Genomic DNA, 17,379 nt, shown 5'->3' with positions numbered 1-17,379 from the left:
ATGTGGAGATGCTGCTGGGCTTTCTTGGCTATAGAGCTGGTGTTGAGGGACCAGGTTAGCTTCTCCATCAGGTGAACACCAAGGAACCCTGCTTACATCAAAATGGAATGGTGCAAGAACTCATGCCAGTTTCTAGTTACTGTTCATCGCTGGTAGAGTTTGTGACTGTCAGATGCAGACCATTTTATTTACCACGGGAATTCACCACTGTCCTTATAATCGGAGTATTTTTGTTTGTATGGGATAAGTAGAGTTTAAATTATAGTGCAAACACTACCACATAAGATTAATGAGGTGGTTTTTCTTTCACAGACATACAATATTTTAGGGGAAAGAACTGTGAATTCTGTGTTTGATAAGTGAGAAGGATGATAAATGCAAGGGACACAGTGACCTAAAGCACCAGTGATAACAGTTTCAAGCAGTAGAAAATTGTCAGCACCAATACCTGTAATGAGATTCATGCCAGTGACAGCATGAGAGGAAATCAGGAGGTAGGTGCTATGCAAAACATTAAATAAATAAATAAATACATTTTTGTCACAATAAATAATTGACATGTCATAGCCAAATTAAGACTTGATATCAAAAAGTATAAACATGCATAGTTCATATACATTTTGAGACAGACTTTACCAACCATAGATATTACAGATGAATGTTGCATAACCAGTGCAGCACAGAAATTTTGTGGTTTTAAAAGGCATGAAATGTGCATTTAGCCATAGGAAGGTAATAAACCTATATTGTGTTGCATAATAAATTAAAGACAGCAGCTTTTTGTAGTGCTGCACTCAAAGGAATGCCTATTTTACAAGCAAATGAGTGAATTGTGTCCACACCCCTTACTTATATAATCTGCAGAAGCAAGAAGGGGTCAAATGACATCCATTTAAATGTGATATATTACTCTGCAGTTAAAGCATGCAATTAGCATTTTTCCTACACTACACACTGAGGAACCTTTCTCATGTTTGTTTTAGAACAGTGATCTAGATGAACAAATGCTTAAAAAATGTCTGGCTGTCCAGCCTTGAGTCACTGCAGGCCAGAGGCAGTTTCTAGGCAACCATGTTTTAACAGTGCCAGTGCCTCTAATATGATGTCTTCCATCAGCATCTGAATTCTCTGCCCAGTTTTCCTTTTTCTGAATATATTTTATGCTCCTCCCCTGTAAACTCACTCACCCACAGATGCCCACACACAGTGTACAGTTTTTTGGAATCAAATAATAAGTTATGTAAGGCAGCTAAAATTTATATTTGGAAGAATGAGAAGGTGAGAGGTGCTTTTAAAATGAACAGAAAAAAGATCCCCCCTCTTTCACTTAATGATGTTTCTGGTACAGTGACTGTTTAGTGGTTATGGTTATGTGCTAGTGGGTAAATGTTGTGGTTTCAAATCCCAGGCCTGGTCCAAATACCCCTCTGTCATGTAGTGAGGTCTCCAGAGAGCCACTGTTAGACCCTTTAGCAAGGCTCTTGATGCAAGGCACTATATGCACTGAATTCTGCCTCAGTTTCGAGTAATGTAGAGAGAAGGCATACTGCCAGATGGATAAATGTAAACCTGCTTAAATATGATATAACTGAATAGCAACCACACATAAATCCCATATAATTCTAATAGCATTTAAAGATCAACACATTTAACTCTTTAGTTGCATCCATGCATTATCATTATCACCAGCCTATCACAGCAAAGCACAACAGAACAGCACAGCTGTGTGCTGATTATTGAATGCAATTGAACTGTCACGTCACAATGCTAATGAACACTGTTGGGTTGTAATAATATTGTTCTTTTTTGCAGGAACGACATGCTGACAGCCTCATTCAGAACCAGCAGTATCAGGTAATTTAACTGTTCACTTTTAAATATGACACAGTTTACTCAAATGTGAATCACAAAGCAACATTAAACTCTTGGAGGCTACTGTTTGTGTTAATGTGTGCAAACAGCTGAGACCCAAATGAGCAAACAAACCAGGGGTAAAACTAAGGAAGACCTCACTGATGGATGATGCTGGCTGCATTATGGAGGAATGTTTTAGCATGCAGGAATCATTGCATTTCTACAAATTGGATGGCAGCACAGTGATCCAGGAAATGGGCATGTCACTGATATAATGTAAACTGGATTCCTTAAATGCCTTGTTCCATCATGTGTTATCTTGTAACTGTCCTTCCATGTGTAGCTAAAATGTAGTAATGAATGGAATTTAGTGTGGACAATAATTTCCTGATGCACATTGAAGCTCCTGATGACCATTAAAGGATGTCTCAATGGCACAGTGCATCTGAACTACTGACCATTACATTTCCACCAACAGCCTGCACTACTGGACTTGTATCTTGATCAAGGGTTAAGAGTCATTTATTTGTCATTTGCACAGTTACGCTGGGTACACTGGGAAAAAAAAATGCTTGTGATGAAGCTCAGATTAAGACGTTGACAGTACAACACTTATTAGATGCAAACAAACATATTTAGATGTGAATGGTTGAGCTGTTTCTGTAAAGTAATAAGGTCAGTGAAAACAGTGGTGGACAATGGCAGAGTGTGGTTTTAAGAAACCAGAACAGTAAATACAAGTATAAAAATACTACATAGTAAATCTGAATGGTAAATATCTAGAGTGGTGCTTGAAAATCTGTGAAACCTATAGATCTGTGTATATTTCTGGATATATATGAGCGAAAACATGAGATTTTCACATCTTTTCTTTATCTAAAAGCAGATAAAGAGAACTGAATTAAACAAATGAGACAAAAATCATAATTGGTATTTATTATTGAGGAAAATGATCCAATATTATATATCTGTTAGTGGCAAAAATATGTGAACCTTTGCTTTCGGTATCTGGTGTGACACCATTGTGCAGCAATAACTGCGACTAAATGTTTCTGGTAACTGTTGATCAGTCCCGCATATCGGCTTGGAGGAATTTTATTCCATTCCTCAACACAGAGCAGCTTAAACTCTAGGATGTTGGTGGGTTTTCTCACATGAACTACTTGCTTTGGATGCTTCCACCACATTACTACTGGATTAAGGCCAGGACTTGTACTGATAGGGGACTACATTACCCATAAAGCACGAACAGTAATGGTGTAAGAGGAGGGGCGGAGAGAGAGAGAAAGGGAAGGAAAATAAATACTTATCCTGTGAGATGCACACATGTTCTGGGTCTTGTTTAATGTGATAACTTTACTGATGATACATGGTGTCAGAAATGGCCCATATTGTAGGTCGAAATAGACCACATTTGCGGTAGAGTTGAAAAACGTGATAGTAGACCGGTTAGAGCGCCGAAAACCGGAGTTTGAAAACTGAAAGAATCGTGCGCGAAACTTGCAGAAACTGTGCGGATTACAAAATAATATGGCTGTTGCAGCAGTGCTAATATCACATCTAGAGCCATTTGACCAATTTTGCGCATTTTCCAAGGTGGATTAGACGATTTGAATGCTTTCATCAGGCCATTCGGCCTGAGTACAAAGCCGAAGGAATACGAAATCAACTCCTTACTCTTTATGAGGGACGAAAGAGATGACTCAGAAGCAGATCCTCGCGCTACTACCGTTGGGTGAGTCGGACAGAAAGAAATATGACAGCTTTGTAGAAGCATCTCGAAAACAATGGTCGGCAAACATAATGTCATATTTGAACGTGCCCAGTTTAACCGTCGATGCCAGGAAGACGAAGAAAATGCAGAGACTTTTATAACAGCGATACACAAACTGGCTGAACACTGCAATTGTGGCACATTGAAAGAGGAGTTTATCAGAGATCTAATAATTGTAGGGTTAGAGATTGGGGACTATCTGAACGTCTGCAACTAGACCCTGATCTGGCATTAGCCAAAGCAATACAGGACGTACGGCAAAATGAAATGGGTAAGAAACTTCAAGCAGTGTTGCACGGGGCAGAAGCAATGGCTAATCATAGCTTAAACACAATCAGAGTAAAAATGACAATCAACAAAACAGACAAAAACAGTGATGGGGAAACAAAAGCCAACACAAAAAGACTGGCAGTTGCGGGGGTGACATTCTTGGAAAGACTGTCCAGCAAAAGATGCAAAGGGCTGGAAATCAAGGGCGTAACCATGGTATGGACATTGGGGGGGTCCAAGCCCCCCCCCCCCCAAAGTTTGATACTGAAAATTCACATATTTAGAACATAGTTTTAGGATTACTGTTACCGTTTGAATTCACGTGATTTCTGAGTGATAGAAGCTCCCACAGCATGGGGAAATTGTGGGGGTGCTGTGGACGTCCTGTGGGAAGATGTATTCTCTGCTCCATAACCTACCATGAAACCTACCATACCAAGTAGAGGCGAGCTAAGATTTGTGCAGGCAAACCACACACGCTAACATTTAAACATGCAATCACGACTTTTAAACAAACTCAGAAAGGATGTCTACCTATGAAGCTAAATTCAACACTATATATGTTGTAAATACAATTTCCCCACAGATGCTTCCAAGCAATGCTGTGCTGCCTGCATTGTGACCAGGTACCAATATTTTCCCAGAAGAGCAATGACTGACTTAGATGATCATTTTAATTTGATAAACTGAATATTCTGTTTGTGTACCTGGTGTCATTTATTATGTTAATGTCATCATGCTGTTTAGCTTGCTATGTAATAAGTGTACAAAGTGTACAACAATATATAGTGGTAACCTGAAATGTTAGCTATGTAAAGGGTACTGGAGTTTTCTTTTCTTAATTCTAAAGACAAACTGCCATAACTAGTTCTGAATAGATAACTACAATATGGCCACAACTCAGACGTTAGTTCCATATCTCTCGTTGCCAAGCTAGCACATCTCAGCATTATGCTGAGCCTTATATTTGTAAAATCACTTAGTTGTCCTTAGCCCAAATGTAGTGTAAAGGAACGAAATGCTGTGCACCTTTCCTCACTTTCACTCGCATTTATAACAGTCTGTCACAACGTGAGGGTTCACAACGAACTCGGCAGGAGGATTTGCAAGTGAATGTAAAGTTAATGGTCAAAAACTGGAACTGACATTAGCCTAGCCTACTTCGTGGGTGTGCAAATGTCAAAAGTTTATTGACGTTCTTAAGAACAAACCAGGCCATGGTATGATGCCTTCTATACTAAGCGAGGGTTACCTACTATTTAGGTATCTAGTTACTTACTGTCTCAAAAAAAGCTTGTATGTTCTGCTGCACTTTTCTACGCTTGGCTGCTGTCTCCATTTCTTTCAGACTGAGCTGCTAAAATATATCAACAAACTTGCGTTGAGTATGGGCGCAACCAAGTGTACAATTGGGGGGGCACACACCTATTTTCCTTAACAAACGGAAATATATTAAAAAGGAATAGACATAAATAAATAGAATAGATGAAGAAAAGACAGACCGTTGGCAGGGTTCATTAAAGGGGGACATATAGAAAATATTTTGTACTGTATATTGGGGGGGACAGATTGGTATTTCCTCAACACCGGGGGGGACACAACCACCCCAAAGAATGCGTAGTTACGCCCATGCCGGAAATACAAAAAAGGTCTTGCAGCAGGGAATTGAATATTCTGAGGAGGACTATGCTTTTCTCAGACAAGTGTCTACAGTTGAGGTTACAGAATTAACAGAGACGGTTACAGTGAATGGGTCTCCCGTCAACTTCAAACAGGACACTGGGGTTGCCATGACTGCTGTTCCAGAGAACATTTCCAATGCAAACAAATTTGGTGAGTTAAAGACGCCTCCAAAGGTATTGTATGGGCCATGGGCGCAACATCCTTTCAGTGTGTTGAGTGCAAAGGGACACAGCTGCACCCAAAATGTATATGTTGTTAATAAGCTCATGAATACACTCCTGGGATTACCAGCGATAGAGGCCCTAAACCTTGCTCACCACATTGAATCTGTCACACAACAAGACGCTGACTTCATTGCTGCTTACCCCTCAGTGTTCACAGGCCTATATTTGCTGCAAGAGCCATATCACATCAAACTGCAGAACGAGGCGACGTATGCCCTATTAACACCCTGCCATGTTCCCATACCTCTAAGAGCAAAAGTGAAATAGGAGCTAGACTGAATGGAGACAATGGGGGGTGATTTCAAAAGTGAGCAGTTCTACAGAATGGTGTTCATGGATGGGTATTGTCCCCAAGCCAAATGGAAAGATCTGTATATGTGTGGACTTGACAAACCTTAACAAATGGGTTAAGAGAGAACACCACATTGTTTCAGCTAGGGGTGTACGGTTATGGCCAAAATGATAAGCATGATTATTTTGATCAATATTGAGATCACAATTATTTAACACAATTATTAATTGATTTTTAGGGACAACATTTTTATTGCACTTTCACATTTAAATAGAGCTGCAAAAACTAAACGATATAATCAATTATGAAAATCGTTGTCAACGACTCTCATTATTGATTAGTTGGTCTGCGCATGGCACGTTACTTTTTAAAATTTTTTTATTGTTACTTCTGTTCCGAAAACATGTTCCGGAGAGTAAATACTAAAGTTGTGTCCCAAATGACGTACTATACACTATGCACTACTCTACCGTTTAGTGCATTGTTTCACAGCCGGGGTCTGCGGACCCCTAGTGGCCAGTGGTGTAATTGCAGGGGGTCCATAGGAAAGTTTTAAAAATGTTTAAATAATATATATATATATATATCAAAACATATTGAAATGAGATGTTTTAAAATTAATCAGTTTGGTTATTCGCAAATGTCATGTTAGCTGAGCTGACGATCATTCATTGATTTATTTGAAATTTATTTACAAATGAAATGATAATTTGCAAAAACCTGAGTGGTAGACAAGTTCAAGTGTTGCACTGATGGATGAAATAAACAAAGGATAATTCAGAGAGTCAAATTAAATGTCACACCAACAAGAAAATGTAAAAAATAAAATCTTGAAATGTTTTGATTCAATTTTAAAAGTCCAATGTTAATATTATTAATCTTAAATATTAATAAAATAAAGCAACATATATAGAAATGCCTGTTAAATATATAGCCTGTAATTGTTGTGGCATGAGGGGGTCCTTGTGGATTGTTCGAAATATGTTGGGGTTCCAAAGCTCACAAAAGGTTGAGAACGACTGGTCTAATGTGTGAATTTTATAAAGGTAATATTGTTTCAAATGGAACACATTAGTTTTTTACTAACCAGAAGTATAAGCTGTTCCTCAGTCAGTGGCACATGATGTCATACGTACGTAATGTGATGCCATTAGCTTTAGCAGACACCCAGAGTCACTGACAATGATTTTCTTCAGTTTACTTTTTGTGTCAGCATCACCTTTTATTCCCAACATGACCTCCGTCACCATAAGACAGAGGCGTAATCATCAAGTGACTGAGGAAGAAAGTAGGGCTGCACAATTAATCGGATATTGATCGCGATTATGATTTTGACTGCCCACGATTAAATGAACATGATCGACTGCGATATTGACGTTTAAAGTTCGTCCTCCGCTCATAGAAAACTCCACTGTTTTCTTCACTCAAATCAAGCGCTTCCTACACTTACAGCCAGTCACATAGAGCGGCGCAGGGCTGATGTCATTTTGTAGTGCCAAAACCCGGAAATGGGGTTAGCATTTTAGCGCTCGAGCTTCCAGTTTCTCTGCGAGCTCCAGCGCTTGTGCGAGGGGAAATCATGACACTAGCTAGCACGATGCTAAATGGCACTATAGAGGTTGTCGAGGACATTAAACCTCATCACACTGAACAGGAAAAGACTTTGCAGATAAACTCAGGGCTCAACAGTGTGACCATTTCTGTCGTGTTTGCGACTGAAGTACTTTGTGCGACTGTGACTAAATATTTATTTGCACCGGTACTAGTGACCTGTTCGGAGTTGTATACTACAATCGGAATAAAAACTACAGGAAGTCCAAAATGCATCTACCCCACGCAACAGTTACTTTCACATTGCTTTTCCTCACCTCAGTCAACTGACCAAGTGTGTAAATACTGCAGAGAAGCCATTATGATGACGAGTAACACTGACCATCATCTGCTTCTCTCAACTTCCCGATCTCACAAACGCCATCTTTTATTGATCACGCACTATGTTCCTAAATTCTGTCATAATTAACAAGCTCAAGTTTTCTCATGCCTACTTGTGTGTTATATTGTGGCACATTAACGCTACCATCTCTTTTTTAAAAAAAAAAAAAACAACTAAACTTCAACTGTGCTCGTAAATTTTTGTAATCTCCTAAAAGAAATTGTCTTGCGTCTCTCCTCCTGTAAACACTTATTGCCTTTTCTGCATACGCCTAAATTGTTTTTATTTAGTTACATATTGTTATATTTGATGCATATTTTCATTTGGTTGATGGCATTTTTACTTATCCTATATTTTGGGAACAATTTTATTTATATTTTGCTTCTACGAGATGATGTACTTTAAGGATCAGTCTAATTTGATGCAAAGATTTGTACATTGGCAGGAATGTAGCACAACATGGAGGTGAAAGCAGTGGTCTGTTTATTTAAATGTGAAAGTACAAGAAAAATATGTTGTCACTAAAATCATTGAATAATCGTGATAAATAATTGAGATCTCAATATTGATCAAAATAATTGGGATTATCATTTTGGCCATAATCATGCAGCCCTACTATGACCCTTAATCACCTCCGGGGTGAGAATGCTGTGCGCTGCCATTTCGCACCTGGACCATAGTCTGTTTTGTTTGTGCCTTGTGTGGATTATTTCGCTTTTTGGTTCCCTCACCTTCAACGCTTCAGTTTTTGACTCTTTTGATAATTTTGTAGGGGGGTTTCCTTGCTGCCTGATGAATGTTTGGCCATTGGCCTGCTGCAAGCTTTCTCCCCGTTATGTTCACCACCGCTGTTGGCTCAGATTGGTGAGTTAATGCTCTCCAGATCAGTTATGCTGATTGATTAATGCTTACAGCTTGGATGGGTTGCCTTCCTTCTGGTGAGCTGTATATTGGTGATGTGATAGTTGGGGCTCTGGCTAACGTGGTATCCCTGGTGGCCCATATTATATTATATCTGTCAGGGTAAACATTTCTCGGGCAGTTGCTCCCTTTCTGCTCCTAGTCTGCTTCATTTTTGGTGATAATACTGAAATGGAGATGGGATACTCACCATCCCAACTTAGGGCTTTAAACAGCCGTGTACGTCTTGACTCAACATGTGACTTTCTACTCACACTCATGGTCATACTCTTGATTTAATCTATAAATCTGGGTTAGATATTGCTTTTATTTATTTATTTATTTATTTATTTTAATTATTATTTTTTTTTTTACATTGGCATCTCTGTTCATAAGCTTATTGAATTTATTCTCAGTCTACCTGCTCAAAAGAAATGGAGTTAAACAATGGTATCGGGACCTTAAATCTGTTTATTCTCTGCGTCTACTGCCTCCTCTACAATTTCTGAGGTCTTTGATATATCTGTTATTTCTGATATTTTGCATGAGCACACTCCTATTAAGGTTAGGTCTGTTCCCTCCTCCCACACTTCACCCTGGTATACACCTGAGCTCCATGCCTTAAAAGTCACTGGTAGACGGCTCGAGCGGCTTTATAGGAAAAGTGGTGTTAATGTTCACTGTCTAGCTCTCATTGATCACCTCAACACATACAAAATCGCTCTGAACTAGCTATATTTCTACAATTATCAATAAAGCAAGTAATTGGCCTAAGGTAAATAAGCTCACTCAACCTCCAGCTCATAATGTTCACGCGTCTAAAGAACTCTCTTGTTCTTTCCTGAATTATTACCAGGAAAAGTTGAATGCTGTCCGCCAGGACAAGGCAAGACCTCAGATTTTAGAACCCCTCTTCTATCAATGACTTAATACTGAAATCCATTTTTTCATCTTGCCAGCTTGATCCTGCTTCTACATTTCTCCACAAATTCTGTCATTCTGTCCTCTCTGCACCTATAGTGGCAAGAAAAAGTAAGTGAACCTTTTGGAATTTCATGGTTTTCTGAATAAATTTGTCATAAAATGTGATCGGATCTTCATCTAAGTCAAGGGTATTGACAAATATAATGTGTCTAAAATAATAACACAAAAAATTCTGATCTTTCATGTCTTTATTGAGAACAACCAAAAAAACCTCATAGTACTTGTGGAAAAAGTATAGTGAACCCTTGAGTTAATGACCTCAAAAAAGCTAATTGGAGTCAGGTTTTAGCACATCTGGAGTCTCGTTAAGAAAATGAGTTTGGAGGTGTGGACTACAGCTACTTTGACTGATAAAAACCCCTCAAACTTTTGGAGTTTGTTCTGCACAAGAAGCACACGTTTATGTGAGCCGTGCCTTGCCAAAAAGAGCTTTCAGAGGATGTATGATCCAGAATTGTTGATTTACATGCTGGCAAGGGTTACAAAGTGATTTCAAAGACTTTAGAAATTCACCAGTCTACAGTTAGGCAAACATTCTACAAATGGATAGACCGTGGTAGAGTAGCAACAGTTCCAAAAAGTTATTAATTCTAAGGGTTCACTTACTTTTTCCACTGCCATTTTGAATGTTGAATGAGTGTGTTCAATAAAGACATGAAATATCATATTTTTTTTTTTGTTATTTTAGACACATTATATCTGTCAATACCCTTGACTTAAATGAAGATCAGATCACATTTAATGACAAATTTATGCAGAAAACCATGAAATTCCAAAAGCTTCACATACGTTTTCTTGCCACTGTATCTCACACTTCATAAACAGATCTTTAGCTTCTGCTTCTCTCCCTTTAGCACTTAAAACTGCGGCAGTGACTCCAGTTCTCAAAAAAAAAAAACTTGGACCCTACTGTTTTCTATAATTTTTAGTCTAACTTACTGTTCATTTCCAAAATACTAAAAAGTATTGTTGCCTCCCAGCTGCAGTCTATCCTTGCTCAAAATAAACTCTTTGACCCCTTTCAATCTGAAGTTCTCTATTTCTTCTATTACTCTATAGTCTTCTATTACTTGATCTTAGTTCCGCTTCTGACACTGTCTGTCATGACTTAATTCTCTCCTGCTTTCGGATATCGGTGTCACAAGTGATGCTCTCTCATGGCTTGCTTCATATCTCACAGATAGACAATTTTACATCTCAGTGCAAGATTATCAGTCGCCTACAGTCTCTCTGAAACTGTGTGTCCCTCAGGGATCAGTTCTTGTACCTTTACTATTCATTATATATAGGGATGCATCAACATGGAAATTTTGGCCAATACCGGTAACCGATAATTCTTTATATTTGGAAGCCGATAACCTATTTTGGGCAATAAATCTAAAATGATAACTCTAAACCTTGATTTTCTTTTTTTTCTTTTTTTTTTTTTGGTCAGACTCAAGTTTCTGTCTGATTTTGAGTCTGATTACAAAAACAAAAGGCAAACATATACAGTGGACAGTTGCTTTTATTTGAAAACCTTAACTGCGAGGGAAACTAAGTGGGAATCACGTCTGCAGGAGTTGCCATGTGTGAACTTATTTCTCTAATCAGTTCTTCAAAAGGCACAAGGAGTGTTATTGCATTTCCAATAAGGCCACACTGAAATGTGCTGAATGATGGAGGAAGCTCGTATTCTGCCCCATATGCACCAATTGCCTGCTTCTCCGCTAACAAACTTGAAATCATATAATATGTACTGTTCCATCATGTTGGAATATCTTGTTGGAGCACCTTTTTTGAAAATCCTAGTGCTGTCTGTATCGAAATGGTGAGCTGAGAATGTTTAAAGTGTCCAACATTCTTTTTCCCTATTGCCAGATGCTACACTGTCTCAGAACTCCTCTGTTTATGGTTAACTGAAGAGTGAGCCAAGACTGTTCAAACCACAATCTTCCATGGCTCTCGCAGCACAGAATGCACCATCTTTCATTATGTCCTACTGAACTAACATGCTCTGAAGTGCATGTGCTACAGCAGCGCTAGTAATCGGTACCGGATGTTGTTTGTTTGGCAGTGACAGTGTGATAATCTTTATGGCAAAACTTTAGATGATAAATTAAATTAGTTGTATTTGAAGGTTTTGGTTCTACTGCCTGCTTGCAGTACAATGCATTGCAGTGCATTGTCAGGTGTTGCAAATTGCAATTCTGATGTCCTCTTTTTTTACTGTGAAAAATTCCCACACAGCTGACATTGCACCTTCTCTCTCTCTACCATGGGTGGCAGGTCTTTCAGTCTAGTAGCACCCAAGATTTGGAATTTACTCCCTCTGACTCTAGGCAGCATCACATATATCAGAGTTTAAATCCCAACTCCAAAATTAATTTGTTCTCATTTGTCTTAATGTCTTTCACCTTCAATGACTGTACTATCTGTATTGTGTTTTTTATTTTTTATGTTTGTCTATGATTGGGCATTGTTTATGTATTATTGTATTAATATTGTAAAGTGTCCTTGAGCTACATCATAATAATAATAATAATAATAATGACAAAAATTCAGTCAGTAGATCTCACTAAATGAAAAATGTGAGTTCACTAAGAGCGAAATGCTTTTTGTGGGTCACAAAATCACAGCAAATGGTCTTGAGGCAGACCCAAGCAAAGTCAGAGCGATCCTCCACACGCCAGAACCAAAGTGTGTTGCAGATGTACACAGAGTGCCAGGGATGACCAACTATCTTTTTACCACAACTTGCTTCATTCACCATGCCACTGAAAGAACTGCTCAGACGAATGGGTATGGGACAAACCGCAGAAACGGGCCTTTCGCAGGCTGAAAGAGGAACTGAGTTTACCAAAGGTGCTGGCTGCTTTCTCTCCCGAAAGAGAGACAAAAGTTGAAGCAGATCTGTCCTCCTATGGGGTAGGTGTTGTCTTGATGCAGAAGTAAAATGATGGCACATGGAAACCTGTCACATATACATCCAGTCTTACGAATACTGAGAAGCGATATGCACAAATTGAAAAAGAGGCACTGGCAGTGATGTGGGCATATGAAAGACTGGTTTTATCAATGGTCTACACTTCACTACATTTACTGACCATAAACCTCTCATACCACTGCTGTGGTGCGGAGTCCTCAGATTCTGCCTTCATCTGTTGAGATTCATTTATGACATCTAACATGTCCCAGGTGAAAGTTTAATCACAACAGACACACTTTCATGTGCGCCTCTGAGTGGGACTCCCTCCAAAGCAGACCTGCAGTGAGAAAAAGATGTACTTGTCTTTGTAGATGTTGTTGTGTCTTCGCTCCCAATGACAGACAGCCACTTGGAGCAGATAAAAAGGGCTCAAATAGGATCAAATCTATAAAAGGGTGACAATCCTGTTAAAGGAGATAGACTTATAATTCCAGTGACTCTACAGAAAGACATACTGATGAAAATACATGACAGCAACCAAGGAATGACAAAGTGTCATGCCAGAGCTCAGTATGGTGGCCTGGTATCATCAAACATTCACCAGATGGTTGAGCCAGGGCTCTACAGTGTGACCATTTCACTCACATTTGCAAGTGAAAAGTACTTTGTGCGACTGTGAAAATATATTTATTCTCACCGGTGCGAGTGACCTGTTCGGAGTTGTATAATACAATCGGAATAAAAACTACAACTCCAAAATGCATGTACACCGCGCAACAGTTACTTTGCACTGCTTTTCATCACCTCAGCAGAAGCGATTATTGACCCTGGCGAACAGTAACTGGTAAGTGTTTCTTTCTGGATTTTTTAGTTGAAACTAGTTTTAGCACCGATTGTAAATACTGCAAAGAAGCCATTATGATGACGAGAGTAACTCTGCACATCATCTGCTTCTCTCAACTTGCCGATCTCACAAACCACCATCTTTTATTGATCACGCAAAATGACCTGAGCCTGCAACAGTGACATGCTCGTGTAGACACAGCATCGTCGGGCGGAGTAAATTAATAATAATGCTAACGCTACAAGGTGGGGTTTAATTCAAACTTCTTTATTAAATAATTCCTCACAAATCATATTCAAGAGTAGCAACTGTTTAGTCTGCAAACATACAGTATGCTGCCGCTCTCTCTTCACCAACTCTATTAGACAGTGCTTCACTTCATTTAAACTCAGGGTTGCCAGATATCACTAGAAAAGTCAACTCCTGTTTTCATGTTGTGATTTAATCACTCCAAAAATGCAATATTATCAGCAGACATGGCAACACAGTACTTGGGGAACCCATCTAAAAGGAACAACTGAAACAAATAGAATGTAAAGACAGAAAATGTGCTTAGTTATAAATAAATCATTTATTATAAAAAAAAATTGATATTATAATAACTTCATAAAATATAAATATAATGAGAAATGAAATAATGTTTAATTACTATAGGTTGCACTTAATATCAATTTGACATTAAGCTTAGTAGGCTATTTTCTCAGAAGGCAATTAGCCTTCTTTTTCCTAATATGGATAATTTTTGTGTTGGTCTACTTTTAATTAGGACACTCTATTGTTTAAGATATTTAAAAATAAATATTTTATGCTTATCAATTAACCGACAGTGTTTCTCATTGCTATTATTTTAATTCAATTAACAGTGACCATGAGCAGAGAGCTTACATTTAGCTGTTTATGATAGACCTCCTGATTAAAGCTTAAACAAAAAAAGATTGGTATCTGGATCGGTATTGGTTGATCAAGATGACAAGATATCGGTATCGGCTGTAAAAAATCCTGATCGGAGCATCAGTAATGAACACTGTTAAACAAAAGCGCTTTGCATCTGGTGGACAAGTGAACTCACTCAGTGACATCCTGTATGAGATTATTCAGATATATACACAATATATGCAGAGCAGTTCAAGAACTGGCTCCAGTCCAGAACCATGACAGTGGAAAATGGCTAGCAGTGTAGCTTTAAATATATTTAAGAGGAGCAGACTTCAGAGACTGAACATTGAGGTTTCTTGTATTTGTTTACAAGGTGGAACAGGTTAATGGTTGTTTTTTTTTTTGTTTTGTTTTGTTTTTTTGCATACAGCCTGTAAAATTAACTGAAAATATTAAATTTAAATTTAGTTTATCAGAAGGTACGTTATATATATATATATATATATATATATATATATATATATATATATATATATATATATATATAAAATACTATGTTCCTAAATTCTGTCATAATTGACAAGCTCAAGTTTTCTCATGCTTGCTTGTGCGTTATAATGTGGCACATTAAGGTTACCATCTCTAAAATAAAAAAACTAAACTTCAACTGTGCTCCTAAATTTTTGACTGTGCTCTTAAATTTTTGTAATTAGGAACACTAGTGCTCCTTAAAGAAATTGTTACCATGGAGCCCTGTGAGCAATACCACACATGCAATCAACACAGAGTCCCCCACTGTGAACCACTTTTACTTTTTACTTCAGTTCCGGAACATCCATGGCAAAAAGTGGTCATGGATATCTTTGAGTGGGCAAAGAACACATACCTGCTTATAGTGGACATATAAGATATATACAGGTTGCCAATCTTAAAACTATATCCTCTGAGGTCATGGTAAGAGCAGTCAAAGAAGTCTTTGCATGCCATGGCATCCTAGAGGAGGTCATGTCAGACAATAGCCCTCAGTTTGTCTCACACACAAACAGTTTGCAAAAGTTTGCAACTTCAACCACACCACAAGCAGTCCACACTATCCCCAAGCAAACAGAGAGGCTGAGAGGGCTGTTCACATACTCAAAGGACTGTGGGCTAAGGAAAAAGACCACTGACCTACAGAGCCAACACCTCTGGAGCAGGGATTTTCCCTTTCCAGCTGCTTATGGGAAGATGTCTACACACCACCTTACCTCAAATCCTAGGGAAGCTGGTGCCCATGTGGCCGGACCAGCAGGAGTGCAGGAAAAAGGATGAGGAAGTGAGGAAACACCAGGCAGTGAATTACAATTACCGCCATAAGTCAAATCCCTTACCCCAGCTTCACCATGACCAAAAAGTGTGGCTTGCTACTGAGAGGATCTATGGTTCTGTCTGCAGACCGGCTCATACTCGAAGATCATACCTGGTGCATACAGATAGAGGAGTGCAGAGAAACAAAAAACATCTCCGCCCCATTGAAGGTGTCACTAGGTCAGGCAGGGTTTACAATCCTCCTGAGAGACTGAACTTTTAGTGCAGTTAGTTTAAATGGGACTATAAGATGTTCTTGGAAAAAAGTGAAAAGATAAATGTCTGTGGGGAAAAAAATTATTAAGAAGTATGTAAACCATGACAAGAAAGTCTCATTTTCATTTCAACACTTTCTTAACATAACTTCTTATTTTAACACATTTTTTTTTGGTCTCTGTCTCTAGACAGAGACAAAAAAAAGTGTTAAAATAAGAAGTTATGTTTAGAAAGTGTTGAAATGAAAATGAGTTAATGTTAAGAGTTTTATTCAAACAGTGTGTTGAAAAGAAAAGTTACAGTTGCCAAAAGTGAGAGTGAATGCACTGCTTAGCTCAAAGTGGGAGGTGTACTGATATAGACAACAATACCTATAATGCGTGAGCAGTGTTGGTGTAATGGGAGGGGCATAGAGAGAAAGGGAAGAAAATTAAACAGTTATCCTGTGAGATGCACATGTGTGTCCTGAGTTGTTTAGTGTGATAACTGCACTGATGATACAGACTTTGACTTGGCCATTACAAAACATTAATTTGATTATTCTTTAACTATTCTTTGGTAGAATGACTTGTGTGCTTAGGCTTGTTGTCTTCCTGCATTACCCACTTTCTCTTCAGAGACAGATGTTTGTGACATTTTCCCTTAGAATTCACTGATGTAATTCAGAATTCATTGTTCCATCAATGATGGCAAACTGTCCTGACACAGATGCAGCAAAACAGGCCTAAACCATGATACTACCACCACCATGTTTTACAGATGGGATAAGGTTATTATTTCATCTTAAAATGAACTTCTGATCTTAGAGGTTCACATACTTTTGCTACTCACATATTGGATTATTTTCATCAATAAATAAATGTGCAAGTATAATTTTTTGTCTCATTTGTTTAATTGCGTTTGTCTACTTTTAGGACTTGTGTGAAAATCTGATGATGTTTTAGGTCATACTGTATTTATGCTGATATATAGAAAATTCTAAATTCGCAAACATTTAAGCACCACTGTAAGTGTCCGGAAGTGGCAGTAATAAAGTGCTGCAGTGCTAGATGAAGGACTACAGGATGTTTAGTAGTCTGATGACATGATAAAACTTGTTCTTCAGTCTAGTTGTCTGTGATTGAATGTAACGGAAGCATCTACCAGATGGCAGTGTCACAAACGGGTAACAAGCAGGGTGAGTGCTGCTGGCCTTTCTCAAACAGCATGTTTGGTAAATGTCCTGTAAGGCCGGGAATTTATTTCCAGTCATGAGCTCTGCTGTTCTCAGCACT

The 17,379-nt window shown here is 38.5% G+C and overlaps 1 protein-coding gene across 2 annotated transcripts in view; it reads left to right on the top strand.

Annotated features, from left to right (window-relative positions):
• The window catches only part of LOC128622106 (short transient receptor potential channel 5-like), a 104,394-nt gene that overhangs the window by 72,277 nt on the left and 14,738 nt on the right, over positions 1-17,379 (top strand). For both annotated transcript variants that reach the window (XM_053648339.1, XM_053648340.1), the window contains exon 9: positions 1,813-1,854. In XM_053648339.1, the coding sequence (XP_053504314.1) occupies positions 1,813-1,854 (42 nt within the window). The remainder of the gene's footprint in view (positions 1-1,812; positions 1,855-17,379) is intronic.

Source organism: Ictalurus furcatus, chromosome 18 (genome assembly GCF_023375685.1).
Source record: "Ictalurus furcatus strain D&B chromosome 18, Billie_1.0, whole genome shotgun sequence".
In the NCBI taxonomy this organism is placed as follows: domain Eukaryota; kingdom Metazoa; phylum Chordata; class Actinopteri; order Siluriformes; family Ictaluridae; genus Ictalurus; species Ictalurus furcatus.
The sequence above is the reverse complement of the archived record's forward strand: the minus strand, read 5'-3'. Positions and strand labels throughout refer to the sequence as shown.